The 21,146-nt window shown below is 50.3% G+C and overlaps 9 protein-coding genes across 9 annotated transcripts; 2 read left to right on the top strand and 7 right to left on the bottom strand.

Annotated features, from left to right (window-relative positions):
• Window positions 1-772: 772 nt before the first annotated feature.
• On the top strand, window positions 773-2,706 carry PPTG_16528 (hypothetical protein; the record flags this gene model as incomplete). Its single annotated transcript, XM_008914069.1, has 1 exon — window positions 773-2,706. A coding segment is annotated over one exon (1,747 nt), but the record flags the coding sequence as incomplete, so codon positions are not given.
• On the bottom strand, window positions 1,911-4,244 carry PPTG_16527 (hypothetical protein). Its single transcript, XM_008914068.1, has one exon. It carries the CDS (start codon window positions 4,199-4,201, stop codon window positions 2,558-2,560), a length of 1,644 nt encoding a protein of 547 aa, XP_008912316.1. The 5' UTR covers window positions 4,202-4,244; the 3' UTR covers window positions 1,911-2,557.
• A 944-nt stretch (window positions 4,245-5,188) lies between these two features.
• PPTG_16526 (hypothetical protein) lies at window positions 5,189-6,202 on the top strand (the record flags this gene model as incomplete). The annotated part of the gene is made up of 1 exon (XM_008914067.1): window positions 5,189-6,202. The coding sequence occupies one exon, from the start codon at window positions 5,189-5,191 to the stop codon at window positions 6,200-6,202; it is 1,014 nt and encodes a 337-aa protein (XP_008912315.1).
• On the bottom strand, window positions 6,160-7,860 carry PPTG_16525 (hypothetical protein). The gene has a single exon (XM_008914066.1). The coding sequence runs from the start codon at window positions 7,801-7,803 to the stop codon at window positions 6,310-6,312; it is 1,494 nt and encodes a 497-aa protein (XP_008912314.1). The 5' UTR covers window positions 7,804-7,860; the 3' UTR covers window positions 6,160-6,309.
• Window positions 7,861-7,998: 138 nt separating this feature from the next.
• On the bottom strand, window positions 7,999-9,415 carry PPTG_16524 (hypothetical protein). The gene has a single exon (XM_008914065.1). The coding sequence runs from the start codon at window positions 9,391-9,393 to the stop codon at window positions 8,035-8,037; it is 1,359 nt and encodes a 452-aa protein (XP_008912313.1). The 5' UTR covers window positions 9,394-9,415; the 3' UTR covers window positions 7,999-8,034.
• Window positions 9,416-9,421: 6 nt separating this feature from the next.
• On the bottom strand, window positions 9,422-11,180 carry PPTG_16523 (hypothetical protein; the record flags this gene model as incomplete). The annotated part of the gene is made up of 1 exon (XM_008914064.1): window positions 9,422-11,180. One exon carries the CDS (start codon window positions 11,178-11,180, stop codon window positions 9,510-9,512), a length of 1,671 nt encoding a protein of 556 aa, XP_008912312.1. The 3' UTR covers window positions 9,422-9,509.
• Window positions 11,181-11,184: 4 nt separating this feature from the next.
• Window positions 11,185-12,448, bottom strand: PPTG_16522 (hypothetical protein). The gene has a single exon (XM_008914063.1). It carries the CDS (start codon window positions 12,352-12,354, stop codon window positions 11,302-11,304), a length of 1,053 nt encoding a protein of 350 aa, XP_008912311.1. The 5' UTR covers window positions 12,355-12,448; the 3' UTR covers window positions 11,185-11,301.
• Window positions 12,449-13,379: 931 nt separating this feature from the next.
• PPTG_16521 (hypothetical protein) lies at window positions 13,380-15,320 on the bottom strand (the record flags this gene model as incomplete). Its single annotated transcript, XM_008914062.1, has 6 exons — window positions 13,380-13,678; window positions 13,759-13,926; window positions 14,347-14,558; window positions 14,641-14,746; window positions 14,831-15,129; window positions 15,196-15,320. The coding sequence occupies 6 exons, from the start codon at window positions 15,318-15,320 to the stop codon at window positions 13,380-13,382; spliced, it is 1,209 nt and encodes a 402-aa protein (XP_008912310.1).
• A 479-nt stretch (window positions 15,321-15,799) lies between these two features.
• Window positions 15,800-19,806, bottom strand: PPTG_16520 (hypothetical protein). Its single transcript, XM_008914061.1, has 3 exons — window positions 19,791-19,806; window positions 19,514-19,736; window positions 15,800-19,446 (listed from the first exon to the last, which is right to left on the bottom strand). The coding sequence occupies exons 2-3, from the start codon at window positions 19,632-19,634 to the stop codon at window positions 15,836-15,838; spliced, it is 3,732 nt and encodes a 1,243-aa protein (XP_008912309.1). The 5' UTR covers window positions 19,635-19,736; window positions 19,791-19,806; the 3' UTR covers window positions 15,800-15,835.
• Window positions 19,807-21,146: the final 1,340 nt, after the last annotated feature.

Raw genomic sequence — 21,146 nt, 5'->3', positions numbered from 1 at the left:
AAGATAGAGTTTCCTCTGATGCGTTCTTGTCGAAAAACTGCTGCCCGTTAAGCTTTTTGCAAACATATTTTGCGTTGCCAGATCCGTTCCGTTTAGCAGAAAAGCTCGCGACTTTCAGCTGGAATCCACAAGTTTGGGAGAATTCCTTGCACAAATCTTGAATAGCCCTTTGCGAGGCATGGAATTCAGTGCCGATGTTGTCCCGCCGGTTGTACGCTACACCGTAATCGGCGGCCGTTGCTTCTGTTTGTTGAACTGGGACGTTGGAGTGAAGAATTCCCATCGATATGGCAGCAGTGACATCGGATACTTCAAGGGTGAACGGAACACCTCCATAATCTGGGGGGTCCTTCAAACGGGTTTGAGCCATGCTTTAGTATAGATTGCGAGTTTTGGTGTGATAGTGAGTGTCAGAACGCCAAACAGGGGCTTGAGTGTGCGTCGGTTTCGAAACACCCACTAATTCTTATATATAGATTTTTGTAAGGATTGTTAATACTATTAGAAAAACTGATACTATTGCTCTTTTAATAATAAATTAGTATTACTATGCCTGCACTGACGCAGTCCTAATAATAACCATTTCCACCATCGATTTGGGACATCTCAGTGCTTTTCACTGAGTCAAGGTAATTCCTCACTTATCATTCCACGAGTTGTGGACGTCGACGTAGAATTCACGTCAGTGCTCAGTCGACCGTCGACACAGACACCCACACGCAAACCCGTAAGCTCCACAGTATTCGTACGACCCGGTACGCTATAATAGCGTGATGGTATTCTTCATCGCATTGGCAATCACGTTGGCGGTGTTGTCAACTTCTTCGTCGGCTTTTTCCTTCTCGTCTCTATTCGACGAGTCTTCAACCAGGGAAGGAACCGTAGTCGATTCATCAAGCAGTGGGAGTGCGGATCTATCGGACGGGTCGGACATTAAACCCCGGCAACCCCTACTAGGCGCTGAAGACTGGTTCCTCACAGAAGACGAGATCACAGATTCGCGAGGTGGAATTCCTCGAGACGGGATGGCGGTTTACACAACAGGCAACAAGATAACGTCATACACAGTATCCGACGAATTCTTCAATGCAGTTTACGACGACCTCAGCACGACCAAAGAAGGTGATCGAGTGATGCTCGCTGCGTGGATGGCAGCTCTCATTCCGTTCAAACCCGACGTCGATTCTACGGGTAAAAAGACTGGCTTCAAGGAAGTGTTCACTGGTGTCGTGGAGAGAGGCGGCAGTGTCAACATCCTAGCATGGGCCAACATTGGCGTTGGATACACTTCCTACATCCTTAAAGCTCGTGATGCTATCAACAGCATCGCACCGTCGCCAATAAACGGAGCAAAGGCTGCTTTCATCTTCGACGATCGTCTCCCTAAAGCTCTGTCCTCGCACCACCAGAAGAATATGGTGATTGCTGCCAACCGCTCCTCGAATCCCCACGAACAGCCTGTGGCCTACGTCGGTGGGATCGATCTCGCTAACGACCGATGGGATACTATTTACCACAACGTGACTGCGATCAGAGATGCGGGACACATTACATTTCGAGAAAAAGGCTGGATGGACGGTCATATTCGCATCCATGGGCCTGCAGCCAAGGACGTGGCGAACAACTTTTTAGATCGATGGAACTCCGATTACCTGCCGTGTCAGAGTCTTGAAGACGACCTCCTGGACTTTAAGAACCCCAAGTACGAACACTTACCCCGGCTGGACTATGTCAGCAGCAATACTACGGCAAAAATCGGAAAGCAAAGCGTGCAGGTTGTCCGAACGTTTAGTTGCTTGTACGACCACTACAAGGAGTTCGCTCCTCGAGGTGAAACCTCGCTGTTTCAGGCGCATATCAAAGCTATCAAGAATACCAAAAACTTCATTTACATTGAAGATCAGTATTTCGTACTGGTTCCGGAACTTCTTGACGCGATTATGGAAGTGATGCCCAAGATCCAGCGTCTTATCGTCATTGCGAACGAAGAAACCGGGCCGTTCACGAATGCAGGATACATTAAATACCTGTACCAAATGGTCCAGCCCATTCGAGCAAAATGCCCGAACAAACTCAAACTTTACACGACGAGGCCGGACCGGAAGATCTACATCCACAGTAAAATCATGATCATCGACGACGTGTTCTTAACTATCGGATCGGCCAACTGGAATCGTCGGAGTATGACGTCGGATTCGGAACTCAACGCAGATGTGGTGGACACTGAGACTGTAAAGTCTCCTGATGGTGTTACGGTAGGGAAAATCCCTCGGGACTTTCGGATTCGCAAGTTCGTCGAGATGACAGGTCTCACCTATGAAGAACTAGACGCAATGACCTTCATCGAAGCCGCAGACAAACTACCATATGCGGTTGATGAGGAATCGTGGTTTATGGACAATTTAGAGATCGAGTTTCACTCGTACTTCTTCGCCATTACGGACGCCATCCGGAAAGTTTCTGATCCGCAGGATACGTGTACGTACAGCGGTAGCAGCAGCACCAAGGAGACAGAATAAACTACTTCGCACTAACGGGGACGACCACGTTTGTTTCGTTAAAAGTATCGAATAGCCCCACCTTTCTTGAGCCATTTACGTAAAGCGTTATGACGTACAAGCAAGACGCCTGGGTTGGTCGGGTGAGAAGACGGCCAAAGCGGTGGCCTGCACGACTTGGTCAACAAGTCCACGATCTCTTGCTTCAGTACAGGCTTCATAAACGTATGGCTACGTCTTCCAACGCCAGTGATAATACGAAGATCCTGTAGTGGTGCATTGCCAGCAAGGGAGACGTCGCTGATACCTTGTTGGGCGCGCGTGTTCTCGTCGAAAGCAGATACGACCGCACACTTGGCTACACCGCGAGAAAAAGTGTGCAAATCGATCTCAAACCCGTCTTTAAGTCGCCATGGAGTCTTCTGAATGACCCCTTCGTCCAGTACGCGCTTGAATGTCTGGCGTGCTGCTGTGAATAATTTGAATTCGTCCAGCGTATCAATTAACGTCGACGCATGACCGATATTGCGAAGATCAACAGTTGGAAGCTGCTTGAGGACGACTAACAAGTCCTGCTTGAGCTTGCGCTGCTGAGATTTCGATTTCCTTGTTGAGTTTGAAGAAACACCAGCTTCGTCTTCAGCATTGTTTTCCTCCTGACTGGCTTCGTGAAGCTTGTGTAGCGCTCGGATCACTGCGGAACAAGACAGAGCATTGATCACTGGTTTCTTCGTATCGTTACTTAGCACGTTCTGATTGCGTGCTTGGGTGTCTAACATTGTATTGAATAGATCCAGCACTTGAGTCCACTTGCCATGTTTCTCCAGCTCCATCATATACGTCGCAAACGTGAAGTCGTCAGGAGCGGCTTTCCGAGACTCGCGCATACGATCGAAGATGCTCATCGCTTGCTGAAAATTCGACAAGCTCTTGCTTGATCGCTTCTTCTCGTTGTTAGTATTCCCATTGCGAACAGCAGCAAGTAGAAACTGATTCAACAGCATCGTGCTGGCCTCTTGGTTAACCCATTCGTCGTCCAGCTTGCGGTAAATCTCCATTACCCGTCGGTACTCGCCAACATCCACAAGCGCTTGGCACATCGCTGTAAGCGTGGCCACATCCGTCCAGACATCAGGGAATTTCTTCTCCACAAACTCCACTGTAGTTATCAATGAATCCTTTCGTCGAGCTTTCGCTGCTGTCAACATGAGCACTCGGAACGCACGTAGCGTAGGCGTGACGCCCAGCTCGTGCATCTGTGCAATGGCAGCATGCGTGTTTCTCCAATCTCCCTGCGATTTAAACACCGACAGTAGCGGATCATAGACGCTCGACTGGTTTTTCGTAACAATTTGGAACTGGTCACCAAAGCGGGCTCGAAGGTCTGGCATTATGGCCAACGCCCGATCCGCTTGACGTTTGCGCGCCCAAGAGCAGCAGATCTGAACGTGAGAGCTCAGCGGAGCAGCCACTCCACGCTTGTCTCCTCTGCGGATCGCGTCTAACGCCTCACGAGTCCGATCGCTCTGCGTGCACACGCGGACGACATTCTCGACGTCTTTGGTCGTCAATGACACACTTGTGTCATTCGCCTTGCGCTGAAAATCTGCCACAGTTTGTCGCCAGTCCGGAGAAGCCACAACGGACCGCCATCGCACGAAGGACTGCGACTGTGGCTGGAAACGCGTTGGCAGCAGGCGCATGGGCGAGTGCTACGCAATTGGTGGCAGTTGAGACGGTGATCCGAAACTCGATACTAAAACGATTCATAAATTTTGAGAGGGATGAAATGTCAAGTTTTTCAGATGGCTACATTGAATGCTGACAAATGATCTCGCAATTGCGTTTTGCTGGCCACTTTACTTGCCTTTGAGCCCAGAACCGAGACGGTTGGTGCTCTATTATATCTCCACAGCATAGAGATACACTCCATAGCTCCAACAACTGCTTGCCGGTAGATCCTCGAAGTTGAGCTCAGTTGGTCGTCAGCACAGTGGAGGACTGTGCAGCTCAAGCTCATCTTCTAGACCATGGTGCTATGCTCCCAATGCTTGTCAAGGGATCCGTTTCCAAATAGCTGGTATTAAATTATATTGGAGTTGCCCTCAGCAGCGCGTTAAAAGAGAGCGCTCAGAACCAAATGCGTTGCTGACGAGCACATGGCTGTTGGCTCTTGTGATGGCGACAGCATCGCCGTTCAACGCCAATACGTTCGTCAAAGTTTTATAAACTTGCCAGCACAACTTCGGGACGGAACGTGCGCAGTTGGCCAAATGGCCTTTGCAGAGCGCGCGAGTAACGAGCGTTTCGAATCATCGCAGTGGAAGTGCAGCAATGATGCGATTCCAAGCGATCCACCAGCACAATATCTGCACATATCGTCTAGATCTCGCGGCAGAGTTCTTTTCCAACTGACTATGTCAACGCTATTTTCTGCCTCGTTACACAAACGCCAAGAAAACTCTTCTGCACTTTGCTGGTCCGTCCCTGGAGGGATCTAGTTCGCTATTCATATCCCGACATCGCTGTTCGCTGTCTCCCCTGTCCAGTTTGATGTCTCGAAAAAAAGTGCGATGCCACTACACCCAGCAGTCCAGCGCAGTGTCGCCTAGCCTCCATCACTGGCACTTCTCATTCTGCTAGAGCCTTTCACAAGTCCAGGAAAAAATTTCATTTCTTCTATTCCAAGCATGAGGCTTAGTGACGCCATGTGCGCGTCGAATTCGCCATTGCGCTCGACCGAGTCGACATGTAGCTCTCTCGATGAGGCTTTGAGGCAGTCAATCTTCCCTGCCGACCCGTTCGGACTTCCGACAACTAGAAGCCGCGAAACCCGAACGCCGGCAGCTTCTGGAAAGGGTGGCAGATTCCCGCGACTGCTTTGGCATTGCAGCATGTCGGCTCGCAACTTGCTGTCCCGCGATCGAAGCGGTGACACTCCAAACGAAGACAGGAACAGTTTGAGACGACACACGCACGGTTCTCTCGTTTCAAGGTCTTCAAACACAAGACCCACAACATCCAGAGAACCGAGTGTGACGCCACGGTCAAGCACAGTTGTGCGAGAGAGTAGCGAGGATCTACTATTGTTTCGTGAAGAAGCAGAGTACTCGGAGTATTTATTGGCTCACGTGACTGGGCGACATATTGAACGACCTGGAGACGCCGTAGTCTTTTATGAGGTTGAAGTGCATTTGAGCAAGCAACAGTGGCGCGTGGTGCGTCGCTTCTCGGAGTTTCGTGCCCTACGTCAACAGCTCATCAAGCACTTCAGTCGAAACAAACGCCGTCGTCAACCACACTGTCCCATTTGCGAGAATGTACTAGCTTCAATCCTAGATATCGCCTTCCCGTCACGTCATGTGTGGCGTTCACATGTCTTCTCCAGCTCGTCAGCAGATGCACTAGAAGACGAGATGATCCGCGAGCGTAAAGCTCGCTTCCAACAGTTTGTGCTCATGTGTCTGATCACATTAAGAAGTCTTCGTCAACACGTCCGCGTAAAACCAGACAGCGCTGCCTGTGAAATCAGTGTGGTGTTAAGAATGATAGAGGAGTTTTTCGGTTTGAGCTTCACGAGATACCTAGCTTTCCTCGGAGAGCGAGGAATCGTCGACCAAGCATCCGAGACTTCCAGACATAGTCTCCCACTGCGCAAAGAGGATAGAGCGATATTCGATGTCAAGTTTAAAGAGGTGATGTAGCTTCTCTCAACTCTAGCTAGAGTACTCAAGTACCAGTAAAAATACAAACACGATCAAGTTCTATAGAATTCAAAATACCCAGCTCTATGGGCGATGTCACTTCGACTCTAAGCATAGCTAGTGAAGAGCTCGCGTAATGGGGTCAATCGGTCGTAGCGAATCTTGTGTTGGGTAAACTTGATCGATTTCGGACCGTTCGGGGTGGTCGCTGGAAGTTGGTCGATCTTAAACATCAACGGCACGATCTTAAGCTGCAGGTTCTGATCGGCAGTGAATTCGGTCCGCTTCCTCCACTCCGCGTACGAGTCTGTGACTTCCACGCGAATCAATCGGGCATTCTTCGGAGCAAAGGAGTAAAACGCGTACTCTAGCGGCAATTCCGAATATCGACAATACGGACACCATGGTCGGTTGTTGTTCCTGAATCGACCTGAGACCATCATCAAAAACGTGGGGACCGGATTCGCCTCCTTCTCGAACTTGATCATGGCGTCCACGTACGCGTCATAGCCGTTCACGGTTACTATCTGCTTGTTCTTGACATCTTCAGCTGCAAAAAGTAGCTCCGGTTGGTCCGTGTTCTTGAAAAGATACCTCAAAAACGGCTCGTCATACAGAGACATTTGAACCAACATTCCCGACGTCCGACCACTGCGTCCTTCCCACTGCATGATGCTAGGCACGCCCTTCACTCTCAAATCGGGGTCGTTGTAGAAATCATTCTGGTGTTTCCAGTACTTCTCCGACCCTGCAAACACCGTCACCAATCGGTTGCGACCGGGAGACTTGGAAAACACGTCGTACACGTGTTGTTTGCCCTTTGCGCACTCCTCGGACCAGTCACTTGCTTTAAACTGCTCGTCACTGCACATGAAGAAGAGGAACAACGACTCGTCCGGGTTGTACTGGTAGTTTTCCAAGAACTTCATCGTCTCGCCATATCCCGAGATCGTCTGATGTCTTGCAGCGAACGGTACCGTTGTCGATGCTGGTACAGCCTGAGCTGGTATAGCCTGAGCTGGTACAGCCTTCGTAGCAATAGATGCTGGAGTGCCAGGAGCAACGACAGGCTCCACGGGAGCAAGTGCAGCTTCAGTAACCTGCACTACTGGCGATTCCTCCACCACCGGCACTGGCATTCCGGGCACACGTCCTTCCAGCTTCTGATCGACAGCCAATTTCTCAAGATCTCTGGGCTTTTCGGTCATTGTAGCAGCAATAGTAGCGATTGGAGCTGCCGTTGTAGCAATTGGGGGATCAGTGGGTGGTGCAGTGGTCGGGAGCACCACTTTAATGGGGATTTGACGCGCGCGCTCCTCGATTCTGCGCTGTTCTTCCAGTCGCGCTGCAATCTCTACGTCCAGAGCGTCATCGCTCTGTACGTGTACCGGGTTGCTGGCCTTGCGCAGGTTGCTGAGCTGCTCGGTGGGAGCGGAACCTTCCAGATTAGAAACGTTTCCAAATCCCCATCGCACAAGGAAAATGAAGTACACTACGAAGAACCCGCCAGCTAAGAGGTACCACGGGTTGATGCGCTTGCTCCCGGGAACGCCACGGCGGTGTGGCCGCTGCCGGTCGCGTCCATACCGAGGCGCCGCCATTGCCACGTCAACTCTGAACTCCAAGTGTCATCAGTTGACAAAGAAGCGATAGAAACAGGAAAACAGCCATGTATCAGCCAATCAGAAGACCCAAACAGTTTTAGAAATGATTACGCCTTTAGAAATTAGTGTACGACCATCGGGAAAAGCGTGTTCAACATGAAGGTCTCTATTGTTTTGTTACACTGGGTTTTTCCAGCCCTGGAAGACATGAAGGTCTCTATTGTTTTGTTACACTGGGTTTTTCCAGCCCTGGAAGATTCCTCGCAGCGCTTCCGGGCGGTCAAAACGTTCACTTACTCGTTCAAAGCTAAAGCTGCGCGCTTCCGTGTCTAGATTTGCTCGGTACATCCATGGTACACCACGCACCATCAACGAGGTGTCACCTTTCCAGTCGTTTGCCGTTTTGTTTTTCCAAGTGGCATAGGAGTTCACCGTCTCAACCTTCACCAGCCTTGATCCTGGCGGTGCGAAGGCGTAGAACGCGTACTCAACCGAAATTTCAGAGTACCGGCAGTAGGGACACCAGAGACGATCGTTGTTTCCCAGTCGACCGGCGACAAGAAAGAGGAACATCGGGCCTGTCGGAGCGGTAAGTGACGGGTTGTTTCCCGCTGCTATACCATCGATGTATTGCCGGTAGTTCTTGTATCCCTTCAACACTACAATTTCTTTCGAAGCGATTTTTTCCGGTGCTAGCAGTGGATCTAGAACGTCCTGGTTCTTGAATAGGTAACGCAGTAGTGGTTCGTACAGAATGCTCTCCTCAATAATCATACCGGACGTGGCTCGCTTCGCACCAGGACGCCCTCCATGCCACTGCATTAGCGCAGGAATCATCTTGACTTTTAAATCTCCGTCTTTGAAGAACGCATTCGCCGCAGACCAGTCCTGCTTTGAGCCGGCGTGGATGGTTAGCAACCTATTCCGCGCCGGAGATTTTGCAAACACGTCGTACACCAACTTGGATGCGTCCACACACACTCTCCGCCACGTCGTCTGCTCACCTTTCTCATCGCCACACACGAAAAACAGGAAGAGCTGCTCGTCGGAACCTTCGGGAACTCTGTAGTTGGCCAGATACCTCATGGTAGCAGCGTATCCAGAAACAACATCGTGACGTTCCGTCAATGAAGGTGTCGCCTGAGTGCTTGCAATCGAAGTGACAGAAGCTTCAAGCGCCGCAATTGGCGCAGCAGCTTCTGTAGCGGGTGGTGCAGGCGTCGAAACAATGACTGCACCTGGAGTCGACAAGGGTGGATCCACAGCACGCAAGCTTTGCTGCTCTTTCATTATTTCTGCAGCAGGCTGTGCCGCCTCTATGGCTTGCACGTCAAAGGGTTGTTGTGTCACTTCGACATCCTCTCTTGTCTCGCGCTGTGGCACGTTCTCCTGGATCGCCGGTCGATCAATTGCCACAGGGGTTCTGTCTGCGTTGATGACGTTGGCGCGCAGGTCTGCGTGACTCGCTGCTGACCATAGCCGCATCTGGAACATGAGCATGAAGTACAGTGCAAAGACACCTGCGGCCACCATCAACCAGCGCTGCCGCCGGGTGCTGGTGGCATGACGGTGCGCATTGGTCGGCATCGTGTCTTGAAGTGTACGGTTCACTGCCACGTACCGTTTGAAACTTGTCCTTTGATTGGTTAAAATATTGTCTACCATTTCTAAAGTATCTGAACTCATGTTGAAGTCTCTGATATTCAGCCGGAGTCTTGGAAAACTTGCTGCAACGCCTCGAGTATGTAGAATTTCTTCTTGACGCGCTGATACGTGAGTGGTGCGCCGGGTGGGCCCGGATATACTCGATAGAACCACGGCACTCCTTTCATCGCAAGCTGCGGATCCTGTTTAAACTCATTGTCAGGATTCCGCCACTCGATGTACTTGTCATAGGTCTCCACAAGGACGAGCTTGGCATTGGCCGGTGCGTAGGCGTAGAACGCATACTCCACCGGCATTTCAGACTGCCGACACCACGGACACCAGAGGCGGTTGTTGCGTTGAAACCGACCCGATACCATCATCATGAAAAGCGGGTACGAGGTTCCATTGCTGGCGTAAGATTCCATAAACGCTCGGTACTGCACGTAACCTCTCAGTGTAATGATCTTCTTGGTCTCCACTTCTGGCTTCGCTAATAGTTTGTCCTGTTCGTCGGCATTACGGAAGAGGTAGCGCACCAACGGCTCATAAAGTATCGAATTATCCACTAGCACACCCCACGTCGAACGCAGAGCACCGGGCGCACCGCCATCCCAACGCATTAAGGTAGGAACAGCCTTCAGACGAAGATCATCATCGTCTGTGAAGGCGTTGCCACCCATCCAGTCCTCGCGAGGACCTGCATGAATTGTTACAAGACGATTCGTAGACGGTGACTTGGCAAAAGTAGCGTACACCTTATCGCGTGCCGTTGCGCAATTGGGATTCCAGTCATGTCGTCCGCCTTTGCTGTCGCTGCATGTAAAGAACAGGAATAGTTCTTCTTTCGAGTTGGCGGGTTTCGAATAGAGTTGAAGATACGCCAAGGTAGCGTTGTAGCCGAAAATGGTATGGTGTCGCTTTTCGAATGGAATCGACGCGTTCAATTGTTCGGGTGTCTCCAAAACGAGTCGTGCTTTATCAAATCGTCTCGACTTGAAATTACTTATCTTCACCTGAGCAGCTTGTGTTGAATTCTGAGCATCAGAATCAGTAGGAATAGCCCCAGGAATTCCTTCACCAGCAAGAGGTAGCTTCTCCACGCCAGTCCACAGATGATCACTGTCATTAGCTGTCTTCGTTACGGATATCGTCAACTGTGCAGGCCCTTTGTTTGCTGTTGTATCCGTCTTTGACGGCGTTACCTTCTCTTTTCCACTCATTCGCGTTTCCAACTCGACTTCTGCAGTCGCTCCTACCATGGGAATATCTCCCACATCTTCGAGAGGCACTTTATCATCGTACGCGACGGTGCCTTCGTTCCCTGTGCGAAGTCGGGGTCCCGTCGTCGCTGCTGCGTGTGCGTTGTGGGTCTCTGCCTCGCCCACGTTCTCCTGTTCTCCTTCTCCTTTGACGAGTTGTTCCCTGCCATCCTCTGCTGCTTCCTCAGCCTGCTCTTCCGCCTCTTCATGCGTATTTTCTCCCCTGATTGCGCCCATTTCTTTCAATGCAGCCATCGCCTCCTTCATGGCGTTGCTATCCTGGGCCAAATGATCTGATTCCTTCGTGCGCTGTTGAGCACCGAAGCCTTGCGCCCACATGGTCGTGTACACCATGAACACGCAATAGATCACCACAAGTGTCGTCGCGGCCACCAGCCACACATTTCGACGCAGCCAGACACCTGCACCGCTACCATGAGACCGTCGCCGGTTATTGCTTGAGCTCATTTTTAATGTTGGTATATTTCTAACGGAAACGACCCATTTCTAAACTGCATTTTGATTCAAATTTTTGAACATTCTCATTTTTTCTTACTGTTAGTGCACCCAAAACGAGGTTAATCGCTATCTAGGTGGGCCGTGCCGTCCGCGGTTTATTCTTGAAGAACGTCTTCAGCTTGTTCGTCTCCGGGTAGTCTGGCATGAACTGGTGCACATTGATCTTATTGGCCGGTACGTCCTTCTTAACGAACCCAAGGAAGGGAACGCCTCGCACGGGTGCCACTTTTTCCTGAAACTCTGGCTGTTTGAACGGGTTCTTCTTCTTCTTCCACTGCTTGTACGTCGTCGAGACCACGACGCGCACCAGAACCGCATTGTCTGGTGCTGTGTAATTGTAATAATGCATCACGGCCACGTCCGCGCGGTCGCAGTACGGGCACCACAGACGTCCGTTGAACTCGTGAAATCCCGACACGAAGAACAAGAAGAGCGGATGGCTATTGTCGTAGGTTCCCAGATAGTCGATCACCTCCTTAGGAGAGTACATGGTCAGCACCTTGTTCTTGTTGGGCTCACCTGCCAGTGGCTTGTTCACTCTGAATGCATAGTCAAGCAAGTCCGGGTCTGTGCAGAAGGACTCGGTAAGCATGGTGGACGAGTTACCGTCTCCTTCGTACCGCATGAGGGTAGGAATGTGGTCCAAGTAGAAAAGTTGGTTCTGTCGAAATTCGTTCATGTAATCGGCCCAGTATGCTTGAGGTCCCACGCGGATTTCCACGAGTCTTGAGCCTCTTGGGGCGCGGTTGAAGGCGTCCATCACGGGCTTCTTGGCGCGCTCACAGTCCGGGCACCAGTATTTGCCGCTTTCGTCGGCGTCGCTCATAAACAGGATGTATAACGGCCCTTGGGTCTCCACGTCGTATTCACTTACGAACTTGTGGCCTGCCTCGAAGCCCTGCAGATGTAGCACCGAGTGGCCCAGCACCCGGTTCCGCACGAGACCGCTGTCTTCGTCCTCTGAATCCCCGGCTGAGCGCAGCGAAATACTCACGGACACGAACTGGTACATGTAGGCCAAGGAGAAGAGTACCGTCGTGGCTAGTGCCATCTGCATGAAGCGCATAGGGCTGATCTTCCGGCCGCCGGCGGACGCCTTCTTCACTTCCTCGCCCTTCGCCATCCTATTTGCTGATGTAAAGTGTCAAGTGGCCAGATGGAAACGTGTGCACAGACAGTAATTTACTGAAATCTCCAGAGAGATCTGATTGGCCGGGATGGCATTCAGACGAAAAAAAGCCATTAAAATTTAATTGGTTTTTTTCGTCTGAATGCCATCCCGGTCAATCAGATTTGATTGGACCCTTTCCCGTCACAACTTAAATGGGAATGGAAAAAATATTTCGAGAGATCATTTAAATTTTAATGGGTTTTTTTCGTCTGATTGCCATCCAAGCATAAATTATTACGACCCACAAAATTCGACTATTTTGAGTTGGGTTCCGAATAACTCAAATAAACCATGCCGTTAGATGGCATTCAGACGAAAAAAAAACCCGTTAAAATTTTAGTGGAGTTTTTCAGACGAAAAAAACCCATTAAAATTTTAATGTTTTTTTTTCGTCTGAATGCCATCCAACAGCAAGCGACATTGTCATCGAAAAAGTTCTACAAGTTCGGTAATATTGAATAAAAAAAGCGCCCACCCGCCATGACGCACCTACCGTTTTATTACCGAAGTTCCTGGATGAGTTCGCTGGACATGGGGAGGTGACCTCCCGCGTAGGTACTGCTAATGCTTTGCCAACGCAGAAAGCGTCAATAATGAGGTGTAGGTGACAAGTAGGCCACGACTGCAGCTTGTAGCTGTAAGAATGGGCAAGCAAGTTCGAACTGGCGGCGCTCCGCTTACAGCAGCGATCGCTACACCGGCCACCCAACTGGAGGCTTCTCTGCAGAAACGATGGCAATTCTATCGTCATCGCCAGTGTCTGAGCGCGCTTGCTGCACCGCCACTAAGGACCAAGCCACGGTGCCGTCACTTTCAAATTCGCGGCGTTTGCCGTACACCACCAGCATCACCTTTTATCTGCTTCACCGCCTTCTCAGGCCCTGCATTGCCGATTGACCCGCTCACCACCGCGATCAACCCATCAGTACGTTACACTAAGCGCATCAAGTTCGACTGTGTGTCCAGGTTCGCCAACTTCACAGCTGGTTCGACAAGCATATCGATCTGGACTTCAGAGCATCGATAACTGCACGGTAACCCCACATGGCAATGGCCTCCTCCACCCCCTGGTCAGCATCCCCAAAACAAAACATGGAGCCATGTTTACGAGTTTTGCCCATGGACGAGTTTGGCACCAGTAAGCTGTGCTCCGGCTGCCACGAGCGTCTCCTTTCAGCTCGGCTACTGACGATGGTGATAGGAGGCAGTCCATGTCGTTCCCGTCCAAATGTCGTCTTAGCAACGCTAAAAAAGCGCTCGGCGACATTGGACGTGGCTGGAATGATTGACACAAGGAGGTACTTGTTCTCCTTCGACGCAAGGCGGCGTCGTTTCTGTAGCAACTCGACAAAGAACCTTCTTCGCGGCCCTCAGCATCATCCTCGCCGTTGGAGCGTGGATCGGTGGCTATAAACGGAACCAGTACGACTTTTACGGCGCGTGTTAAACGACTTGAATCGCCAGACAGCACCCTCACGCACCCCGCCTCAAAATTAGGGCTGTGCACAATTTCGGCTCGTGGCCCTTTAATAAAACGAAAAAAAAATGTTAGCACACTAGCTTAACCCTTTCGTGGTAAATGGGGGTATTTTGCCCCCTTTGGAGGGTGTATCCTCGAGTGCCACTCGTGTCACCCACGAAAGGGGGCAAAATGCCCCCCTTTCATTATTTTTTGTGCGGTGGACGAAGCGGATTCGCCCTTTCTACTTGAACTACAAGGATTTGCAGAAGATTTGCTGTAGTACCGTAGTTTATGAAAGGGAGCATTTGCCCCCTTTGATGGCCTAATGACTAAACCTTCTATACTATAATATAGCCAGGTCAAAAGTACCGGTTCACGAAAGGGTTAGTAATATAACGTATCGATGAACCGGGAGTAGTGTGGCTTAATGGCAATGAGCCCATCCAGCCAGATTCTCGCATCTAATATAGACACGTCTGTACCCTGCAATGCATTCGCCACTGAGTCGACCTTCGCTAAGTCCTTCAGCAAAGCTCGCAGACAGCGGTTTTGCGCAGGTGAGGGCATCAAGTCTTCGAGTTCATCATCGATGGCGTCGATAAACTCTAGGAGGTCGAAGTAGTGCTTGATCATGGAGAAGGTTGACCTCCACCTCGTGTCTTGGCGGATGACCGGTCGCAATTGAGTTTTTGCTCTAAACTAAAAATTAATAATCACTGACAAAATTTGTTACTGGGATATTTGTAGTGCAGTACACAAAATACAAAATACAGTACCGTAGTTTGGCTAATTGCGTCAGAGTATGAAGCTTGAGCATGAGCTTCTGCACTGTGTCCAGCTCTTCTTCGTAGTCTGCCAGTTCGAGTTGGACTGACCGGTTCACTGGCGCAACCAACGAGCGGCACGCCCATTAGCGTCGCCAGCCTGCGATTGACTGAGCAGTTGTCAGCAACGAGGAAGCAGCACATCCCCAGTAGCCACGGGGCAGCATGGTCGCAAGGAATTCCATGTGGCCTCTAGCTGACAGGTCTTCTTCCTCGTCACTCAGAAGAGGTGCCATGCACAGTAGCGGCGTCTTCGCGACGCCGTCGACTTCGTAGCGTGCGTATACAGCAATATAATGTTCCGATGCATGCGTCATGCCGTCAAAGATGAGGCCGAAACGGTCGGGCATTTCAGCAGCGATGACTCGCTCGACGGACCGTGCCAGGCTGCCCATCCCTGAGACGAGGGTCTCAACACATATGGGATCAAGATTTGAATATCTGCAAAACAATTTTGAAACTTTACGTTAGAAATTTACAATAAACTATTAAAACAAAAACTCTCACCGCCAAGCGGCTTCGTTCTCGCAGAACGATAGCGGCAGATTGTTCTTCAAAATCCATTCCATCCAACTGAAGAGATTAAGCGATGAACGCCGAATATAGTTGAGGATGGTTGTAGCAGCAAGCATGAGGTCCTCGTACGAAGGGTGTTCACTTCGAACATGGGATATCAGGTTCGAATACCCGTTTTGCCGGGCTTGCTTTCTTACAGTGCTGCAACGACAACGATGATATTAGGGGATATCTTCATCGTAGTCGTCGCGGCACGGCTGAAAGAAAAAAAAACCAGCCACCTGGGCCGGAGTGAAGCGAGGGTGGCGACGAGGGGCAAGGACCATGAGAGTTGCTGGCGTTGTTGGTGAATTTGAAAGTGATGATCGCAAAATTGGTCAGACGTGGCAGCACAATGACTGGTAGAAAGTAAATTCCTTCATAAATTACCTGTTTTAATGTGTCACAAACATAAGTTATGGATACGTTTAGGATTGAGCATCAAAATAATAATTCGCTAATATTTATCAAAATTACTTTGCAGCCATTTTTTTTTTCGGGAGCCCTGTGTGTACTTTGCAATAGTTGAGCAAGTACAAGTATACGCATTGGCATTAGCTTTGCTGCGTTTATAAACATTGGTATTTAGCATTTAGAAGTTGATTGCTATCTGCATGCCGACAATGGCGCTGGCGTAGAGGAAGCAGAAGACCATTAAAGAGAACTGATCCGACTCGCGCACTTCCGTTGGCGAGCGAGAGAAGCAGCTAGAAGAGTCTTTCAGCACTGCACTCAGGTAACACTGGACCCAGCGTACCCATATACGCAGAGCATACGAGGTCAAGACGTCGCAGATGGCGGCCAGCACAACACACTGATGTCGGAGAGGTTCCATTTCGTTACGAATTCGTTTCCAATGTCGCGTAGATCGAGGAAACGCGCCGGGAACAGCCAGCCAAGTGCACGTACAGGTGAAGACGAACTTGAGCACACACGCAAACAGCAGAGGAAGATCCGCGGACATCTTGGCGAAGATAAATAGCAGCAAATACGGCCAGATAGCGAAGTCGTGCAGGTAGTCGCTCCAGCACTTGGCTGAAGCTGAAGGTGTCTCCATTGAGGACCTTGTATCATCAGTCGAAGAACTGACAGAGTTGCGCTGAAATGCAGCGATTCGAGTAGAACTGCGTCGCTTGGCAAGTCGAGGACTTCCGGTTCTTGTGCTCTTGCTTCCACCATCACTAACGCGAGGCACATCACCAGTTGTGTGCTCAACCTGAGGGTTCAATGGAAGAGGCTCTGACAGGTTGTTATTGCTTTGATCAAGGAAATACTTATCGACGATGGGTCGGAGCCACGTGTAGAAGCCGCTTGGGTCGCTGGTGATACGACGAATATGTTCGTTTGCAGCGCTGGTCTCTGTTTTCTTTTGGTCGTTCTCGATCTTTTCGGCCTCTTTGCGGATAAGATACAGCAGAATGCCAGCCATTTTCTTGATCCCAAAGTTCAGCATGGGCTTTGGAATCGCACATTTCGGATCGATGTTCGCGACGATGCAAGTGCGAGCTTGCATGCGTGTTAGAGGCTCAATTAGCGCACGGAACCCCTTAATCTCCATACGTCCAGCATTCCACCCTTGTAACATGGGGACCGGAACAGCGCTCGTCACTGTTGACACGTCCACAGAGCCTCCTAGTAACAGCAGACAGCGGTTTTCATAGACGGCATTAATACCGAAAGCTCGGATGATTGCGTCACGCTGTAAGAATGGGGACGAGATCGCCAAATACGCTGCTAGTTCCACGTGACCCATAGCCTGTAGCAGCAGAGACTGGGAGCAAAACGGAGTCCAAACGCTGTAGAGATCCACCTCGCGGATAACTGAGATAGTGTTGAAGATATCCACGCCGTCAACGAGACCTTCCAGCTTGATCCATACAGAGCCGTCCTCGTCAGGCTTCCAGGACGTGGTAACTCCGAGCATAGTCTGACCGAACTGCCATTCGTCGTCACCTTCTTTATCGTTAAATTCCTTCAGTGCTTTCACACCTTGATCACGTCGCTCTTTAACGTGGCCAATCATCTCCTGCTCATCATGCATTGCATGCTGTATCTTCGTTTTTGCGGCTGCGACAGTCTTGTTAGCGTTACCAGTATCAGCTAGAAATGCCTCAAGTCGGTCAATCAGAAGAGCAGCAGAGAAAATGCGCTCTGTGGCTTTCAAGAGCAGTACTTGTTGCCACACCCAATCGATATTGCTCGCAGTGATTATGACAGAAGAATAGTCCGGCAGGCCACAGTCCGCATCAGTTTGTTGGCCTGTTTCGTCAGAACTTCCTTGAGATAAACTCTTCCCGCTAGCCCACGACGTCGAGCTCATGCTAGCTGTAAGACTGGCATCAGACGCTCTGCGCTTTTTCCTGAACACGCCTGGTAGGCGTCTTGGGATCTTGTGTTTACTCTTTCTTTTCGGTCCGCCCACAATCGCCATCGCCGCTTTGAACGTTACCAAGCAAACGTCCCCACTGCGACGCAGTAAGTGAGCGATCTCAGCAAATGGCACGTCCAAGACGTACGAGTCGTTGATCTCGTAGACCAGGTATCCTGCTGGAACCAGCACACGTTCCGTTCCAGACTGAGGCAAAGATACGGAAGGTTGTAGTTTGGGGGCACTAGACTGCTTCGACGGAGACTCCAATAGTGCTGGACTACTGCCTTTCGGACTCAAAGTTGCCTTAGCAGAAGCAGTAGCAGCTGGCGCGACAAAGTCGCACTTGAGAACAGCACTTACTGCGGCGTCTTCATCGAGCGGACGTAGAGCTCCAAGCAAATCGATTTCATCGCGAGAAACAAGGCATCGCAGGACGTTTTGTGGCTCCTTAAAGCGACGATACTGAAGTGAGGCCTCGCGATCTGGGTGCGTAAAGCCTAACGTAAGAGGCCGTGGAGCTCGCTGGATATGGCCCAGAATGTCAGTAAAGTTGAAATCGCTCACCGAAACTCCATTTACTGAGGTCACGAGGAATCCCGGCTCGATACGCTCCCCGCAAATTGCGGCTTCACTTTCTTTCTCGCAGAACGCGACGAGCACTTTGTTGGAGTAGAGATCTGTCTCTAAATGCAGACCCACTTTTTTCTTACGGAATTGGATAGAAAAGTCGTCGTCCAGTGGCGTCGACGGCCCGTCCCCGCTGCGTGGAGCAGACCTAACTCGAGAAAACTCGGATGCCGACGACGAAGCCAGGAAGTCGAGACTGTTGGCGGACGAAGAGTGGCTGAGATGAGCTCTAAGATCTCCATTGCTGGTTCCGATCTCCGTCGAGATCGATCGGTGTATGGGGGACGGTCGTAAACTTCGAGTTGTGGGGGGTTCACTACGAGGCGTGTCATCATCCCAGTCCTCGCTTATACTGCTATGCTCGCCAGTATCAAGCCGCATTAGTCCAGGCTTCCTCTTGGTTGTGGCTAGAAAGAACAAACTGCTTCGTGGTCGTGGACTGGCCCGCACAGGCTTTCGTTCCTCAGTAACAGAAGCACCGATCGCACACTTACTACCAGTTGAACTCACACTACCTGTTACTGACGCAGCTGCTGCAGCCAGAACTGCACTGCGTTGGCGTACAACTTGGGACGGAATGCTCTGCACACCATTGTCATCTAAAGATTTGATGTAGTCCGCGTACCCTTTGCACGCTTTACGTAGCCCCATCATAAACGATGGCATCATGGTGTGTAGCAGCATATTCACCACGTAGTTGGGGATGCTAAAGTTGGTATCATCCTCGTATTCGAGGTGGAAGTCACAGGAATCATGAGAGCTTGACATGCTGCGGATACACAGGCGAAGTGTACACATTTCCACTCTCACACGGACCCCATTGGCCGGTGCGTCTGCATGATGAGCAGCCTGACACAACACCACGAAGGCATTTTGGGTCGGGTAGAATTTAACCCGACGCCTGTAGACGTAATCGCGATTGGCTAACGGCCACGGTAAGTTTAGAGCGAAATACATGACGTCGCTGACATGTTGGTGCTCCACCACATGCACCTGGTGCACATTAGCGTCCCAGGACTTGCGGTATCGAGCGTCCATGAGCGTATCGAAGAGCGTGTCGGCTGAATATGGCAGCCAACCTTTCGCGTAGTATACGGGCAAGGTTGAGTCCTTTTGGGTCGGTCGGAAGACCTCCACGTCCTTTTCGGCGTAAATAGGCTCCTCTAGGTTGGCCCACACGGCGTTTTCGCCCATGTCCACGGCATCTGAAGGTCAGAGGAGTGGCGAATTAGCGAAACATTGACTATAGATTAAGGATTTTGCCAGTCGTACCGTCGAGTTCGGCGTCGCTGAACTCGGGATCGGAGCTGCGGTGCACGAGCGACGGACGTTTGCCTAGCGCTGCCACGCGCGATCCGGAGCGTGCGGCTTTCGGTGCCTCGAACGAGCTCATCGTCGAGAGGATTGAGGTGTCCCCTCAAGTGCCAGCTAAGGCTAGCGGCAGTTGGCTTCGTGATGTTTATGCCTAAAAAAAAAATAACGAACGCACAATGGTCTAAAAAGGAAAAATTACGGTAAGTGTTTTGAAGCTGAAGTGAGCCGCGTTCACCATAAATGCCAGGCTCGATAACCGCGTTCCGGTTGCAATAAATTCGTTGGTGAGGATCATGGCAGAAGCTCTAAAATGCAGGCTCTGGTACTCGACATGGGTAATATGGATATAATCAATTTGAGGTCAGGAGATCCGCCTTGTTGTGGGGATTCGATAAGCGAAACTCCCTACTCAAACATAAAAAGAAGTAATCTTACATAGGGAGAGCAGCAGCAACGTGTAGCTGTAGCTCAACTTGATCACGGGTGTACATGTGGAGCAAACAATGTCTTAGCGTAGCTTAGGTTGTTGATTTAAACATGGACATTGACGAACACGCAAGCTCATCCCGCTTACATGTACGGAGTGTATTCTTCCGCAAAAACTGCAGGCTGCTCATCGCTCTTCACATCGCGAACCCTTTCAAGAAAATGGAACCTGGGTTACGAGCTGCTGCTTGTGGATTTGAGCATATTTAGTGTTTGGAATTCACAACACAAGGTGCTGATTCATCGACGAAGTCGACAGTGAATCTGATCTGTTAAACGCCCGTCGCTATCCTTGATAGTGAATTTCTTGCCGTGTTCAACTTGTCCTGCAATCCGCGATCGCTTTTATTGGTCTTGTTAGCGCCCGCGAACGCTCGAAAGGACGAAGGGTACTGTAAAGCAGTCTCGATCTTCAACGGGCGCAATCTGGAGAGCAAAGCAAGCAATAGGAGCGCGATGATCTTGGATCAGCTTGTGGGTAGATATTCAAGCTGAAGCATTCAGACTGAAGCCAGTTGGTAACATTGAGCCCTCCCACTCGCCCATAAGATGCCACCAAGAAAAATAGAAGCAGAAACTATTCGCTGCCAATCCATGTTTCCGGGAACATCCTATTTTTAACGATGTAGAACACGTGAGAACTCGTAGTGCGCCGTGATAAGGTTTTCATCAATTGTGTTCAGCGTGAATCACGACACCATCGCACAGTTCACTGCAATCACGCAGCGTGATGGCAACGAATTTTGAGATGATGCAGCAATCTACACTTTAATAATGCATTTTATATCGTTGCCACAAGCTTCATTCCACTTCACGGCCTTAACTGAGCCTTCCGTCGATGGACAGCCTGGAGACTACCTTTTTTTAAAGTAGCAAAGTATCCACAAAGTTGATTGCTTACATTTTCCCATATGTCGAGATTCAGACCAGTCTCGATCGCGTTTTCAGAAAGGTATCCGCATTGGTCGAATGGGTTGTAGGCGTACAGTAAGTGATACCGGATGGTCCAAGCAAGCTGGGCTGGCACATCAACACTCAAATAATCCTGTTTGCTTCAGTAACACCACTCGTCCTACCATGTGTCTACAACAGAGCTGTGGCAGGC

The sequence above is a fragment of the Phytophthora parasitica genome (assembly GCF_000247585.1).
Source record: "Phytophthora parasitica INRA-310 unplaced genomic scaffold supercont2.58, whole genome shotgun sequence".
NCBI lineage: Eukaryota > Oomycota > Peronosporomycetes > Peronosporales > Peronosporaceae > Phytophthora > Phytophthora nicotianae.
This window is presented reverse-complemented; position numbering and strand designations above follow the sequence as displayed.